General features: G+C 37.5%; 1 protein-coding gene across 3 annotated transcripts in view; it reads left to right on the forward strand.

Annotated features, from left to right (window-relative positions):
* The first annotated feature begins 637 nt into the window (after nucleotides 1–637).
* Nucleotides 638–3,736, forward strand: part of LOC111450444 (probable serine incorporator) — an 8,442-nt gene continuing 5,343 nt past the window's right edge. For 2 of the 3 annotated variants that reach the window (XM_023090576.1, XM_023090577.1), the window contains exons 1-5: nucleotides 638–768; nucleotides 847–993; nucleotides 2,584–2,861; nucleotides 3,362–3,435; nucleotides 3,555–3,714. In XM_023090576.1, coding sequence (XP_022946344.1) covers nucleotides 2,669–2,861; nucleotides 3,362–3,435; nucleotides 3,555–3,714 — 427 coding nt within the window. In that variant the 5' untranslated portion in view covers nucleotides 638–768; nucleotides 847–993; nucleotides 2,584–2,668. The remainder of the gene's footprint in view (nucleotides 769–846; nucleotides 994–2,583; nucleotides 2,862–3,361; nucleotides 3,436–3,554; nucleotides 3,715–3,736) is intronic. The other variant, XM_023090575.1, reaches the window with a different exon arrangement.

The following is a 3,736-nucleotide window of genomic DNA, read 5'->3' on the forward strand; positions in this document are numbered from 1 at the left end:
TAATTTTAATGTGACCGATTTCCCCTCTTTTGCAATCAGATTCGCACATATAGGATCGCATACTTGGTCACTCGATGCTATGGAGGGGCCCACTCCAGTATCCACTTGGATTCATGCAGCTACTGTGGTAATAGCTGGCGTTTTCATGATAGCAAGGTGCTCCCCTTTATTTGAATACCCACCTACGGCTTTGATTGTTAATACTTCTGCAGGAGTTACGACGTGAACGATTTTGTCTCAAATTACGAAAAATCACAAAATTTGTTCCTTGCCATTTTTAAAATGTAGTTCTGGTCTCGTTAAAATTTTAATTTTTAATTTCATATTTCAAAGAATTAAGATCAAAAAATTAATTTGTGGAGTGCAAGTTTTTTTTAATAATAAATACCAAAAAAAATTAATAAGAAAATTAAAAAATTAAAAAATGGTGAAAGTTTAGAGTTTGATTAGATAAGAATTTAAATATATATTAATTAATGTTTAAAATTTTAAAATTTATGAGAGGAGACCGCTTAACATAAATTTAAAAGGCGAGGGACCAATATGCAATTTCAAAAGTTGAAAGGACCAAATAGGCAATTTCAAAAGTTGAAAGGACCAAATAAACCCAAAGTATTAATTCACGTAGCACTATAAGCCGCTTTTTCAGTTTAAAGCTGAAATTTAGTTCAGAAGTTGGGACGTCACGAGGAGGGAGAGGGCGAAGCGAAAACAAGAAGCTTACGGCGGGAAAAAGAAACAGAGCAAAGAACCGCAAAGCAAACCTCCGTAAAAGCAATCTCTCTCTCTCTTTCTCTCTCTCATTCTTTATAATTCAACCTCTAAAAGGCTTAAACAAATTTTCAGATTCTCTCTCTGCTTCCTTTCTTCGTTCCGGAGAGATTTTATGCAGAATTTTTGCGGAGGAAGGAGGCGGAAGATAGACCTTCTGCACTGACATTTTCAATCTCTTCAATCTTCTGATCTCGACTTCGGTAACTGAATCCGTTGCAGGTATGTATGTTCTTCATCTTAGCATTTGCTTCTTCTTCTTCTTCTTCGGATAGTTCGTTTAACTGTTTAAGCTTTGTTTTCTGATGAGGTAACTGCTGATTATTATATGCTTGATAACTGTGCGCTCTGAAATGTGTCCTCGGATTGAGTGTGAATTTGTTGTGGTGATGGATCGTTTTAATTTATATAACTGCTGATTAATATATGATTGATAACTGTGCGCTCTGAAATGTGTCTTCGGATTGAGTGTGAATTTGTTGTGGTGATGGATCGTATTAGTTTATATGCTAGATAAATGATTGTTCTGAACTGTGTAATAGGATTGAGTGCGAAATTGTTGTGGTGATGGATCGTTTTAGTTTATATGCTTTGTAACTGTTCGCTGTATTCGGATTGAGTGCGAATGTGTTGCGGTGATGGATCGTTTTAGTTGATATGTTTTATTACTGTTCGCTCTTAAATGTGTATTCGGATTGACTGCAAGTGTATTGTGGTGTTGGATCGTTTTAGTATTTGCAATTGAAATTTTGGTATCTGAATCGTGTATTTGAAATTGAATCGGAACTAATTCTTACCGATGCTGCATTTCTTCGTCAAGTTGGTTTCCTCTGTTAGAAGTTTAGTTATTCTCCTTTCTTTCTTTACTCTCCGTTGCCGGCCAACGAAAAGGTTCTTCGGTAGATATGTCTTTCTATCCTATTTAGTCGTCCTTCCTGTTCAGTCTGAATCAAGAAAAAGGTTCTGAGGCGATCGGATCTATGTTTATCACAATCAGATAACGATGTACGGTCACAGTTCGTAAGAAGTTCTTATCCTGAAAAATGTTAAGATCGCCTTTCCGGAGACTAACTTGATCGAGATATATATTTGAAGTAAAGCAATGGCATCCGTAGGGAAACCGAGGAACAAGAATCCTTTTGCTTCAAATTTGGTCTTCTGCGGTGCCTGCTTTTCCATGTCTGTACAGTACTGCGTTGAGAAACTTGCCTTGGATCCTAGAGCCGAGCCCACACAGATGCAATTACCCAGCTGACAGTTAAAGTATTCATGCTTATTTTATTGTAGCCTTAATTTAAGTTCAATCGGGGGGTATAATCGTCAGAGAAGGAGTTAGGTAGAAGTTATTCCCCTGCAGCGGACTTACACTCCAAGAAATAGTCTCTTTTGTATCCATTGTCCAAACTTGATGATGATTGTCGCACGTATCCCGACGAACCAGCTTTTCTGGAATATGGAGTTGAAATTTCGGGTTTCTGGCTGATCGCAGAAAGGCGCATGTGACATTTATTTATTAATTAATTTCTTTTTAGATAGGAGTCTGGCAGCGGCACAAATCGCTGTTGAAACTTGAAATTAAATCAAACCATCTAACATGTCTTTGATGGTGTTGATTTGATCCATCACAAACTGAATAGATTTAACATGACAGATCTCGAGAACGAAAAAGGATATAAGGCACGCAGTAATAAGTTAATTTCATAACTTCCTATTCCAGATCTCAAACTGTAATTTTCAATTTTTCAACCACACACAATTTTAGTTTCTACGCTTAGTCATTGTGATTCCTTGAACTCTTTGTAATTGCTCCAGGGGAGATAAGCAAGCAGGGCTGAAACTCAGTTTGGTTACAGTATTCAACGAGAAATGGACGAAATGTAGCCTACCTTAAGTAGACATGGAGACTAGCAGCGGAGGAAGCTCCGATGAGGGTCGCCGCATATTCAAGGTTGATACATGGTGTAGCCAATTTCGCAATGGGTCCAATCCTTGGATGGCAAGATATATTTATGCTTTAATGTTTCTAATTGCTAATTTGTTGGCTTGGGCTGTCCGGGATTATGGCCGTGGCGCTTTGACGGAGATGGAAAGTAAGACTTCTTCCTTCCCAACCATTTATTGATTATTAAACTCAGAGACGTGTTCACGTCTTTCTGACTGATACTACCATTTCCATTGTTTTCTGTTCAGCCCAACCGACTCTGCTTTATATTGTTTAAATGCAGCCTCATGTCCACTAAATGAAACATATATCTTTCAGATATCATTTAATGCCATTTTCATCTATTGAACATGTTTAAAAGTAACTTGGGAGGGAAAGGATCGTTTGTTTGATTGCTATCCTTAGTAGTACTGATTCTAATTATCACTGCTCTTGCCATATTCTTTGTAAAACTAATGTTATGTACTTTAGTTTTCTGCATAATATTTGCATTTATAGACATATATTCGAAGCGTTGGAAAAAGAAAATCTTAGTAGTTAGCCTGTGGATTAGATTCTCGGCAATGCATTGCATTTCAAAATTTTATACATGGCATTATCTTCTACAACTAATTGTTGAAATCTAACATGTGTTGAGAATGGACATAGGATTAAAAGGATGTCACGGGGCGCGTGATTGTCTAGGTGCTGAAGGTGTTCTTCGTGTAAGCTTGGGTTGCTTTGTATCCTACATATATTTGAAGTCATTACAGAATATCGACTTCACTGAGTCAGCTCAGTCTTTGAGTTATAGTTTAATTTCGAGATAAGGTCAATATCTAGTCCTTAACGTCAATTTTAGATATTTTATTTCACCATGTTTCTTTCTACAACTGGCACTTCAAAGATGCGAGAACGCAGAAGTACTTGGCATTCTGGATGGTGGTCTGCGAAGATTATCTTGTGGATTGCCTTCACAATCATTCCCTTTGTGCTTCCTGCCACCGTTATTCGGCTATATGGTTAGTCCTCCCCACCATTCCC

This window comes from Cucurbita moschata, unplaced genomic scaffold (genome assembly GCF_002738365.1).
Source record: "Cucurbita moschata cultivar Rifu unplaced genomic scaffold, Cmos_1.0 Cmo_Scf00012, whole genome shotgun sequence".
NCBI lineage: Eukaryota > Viridiplantae > Streptophyta > Magnoliopsida > Cucurbitales > Cucurbitaceae > Cucurbita > Cucurbita moschata.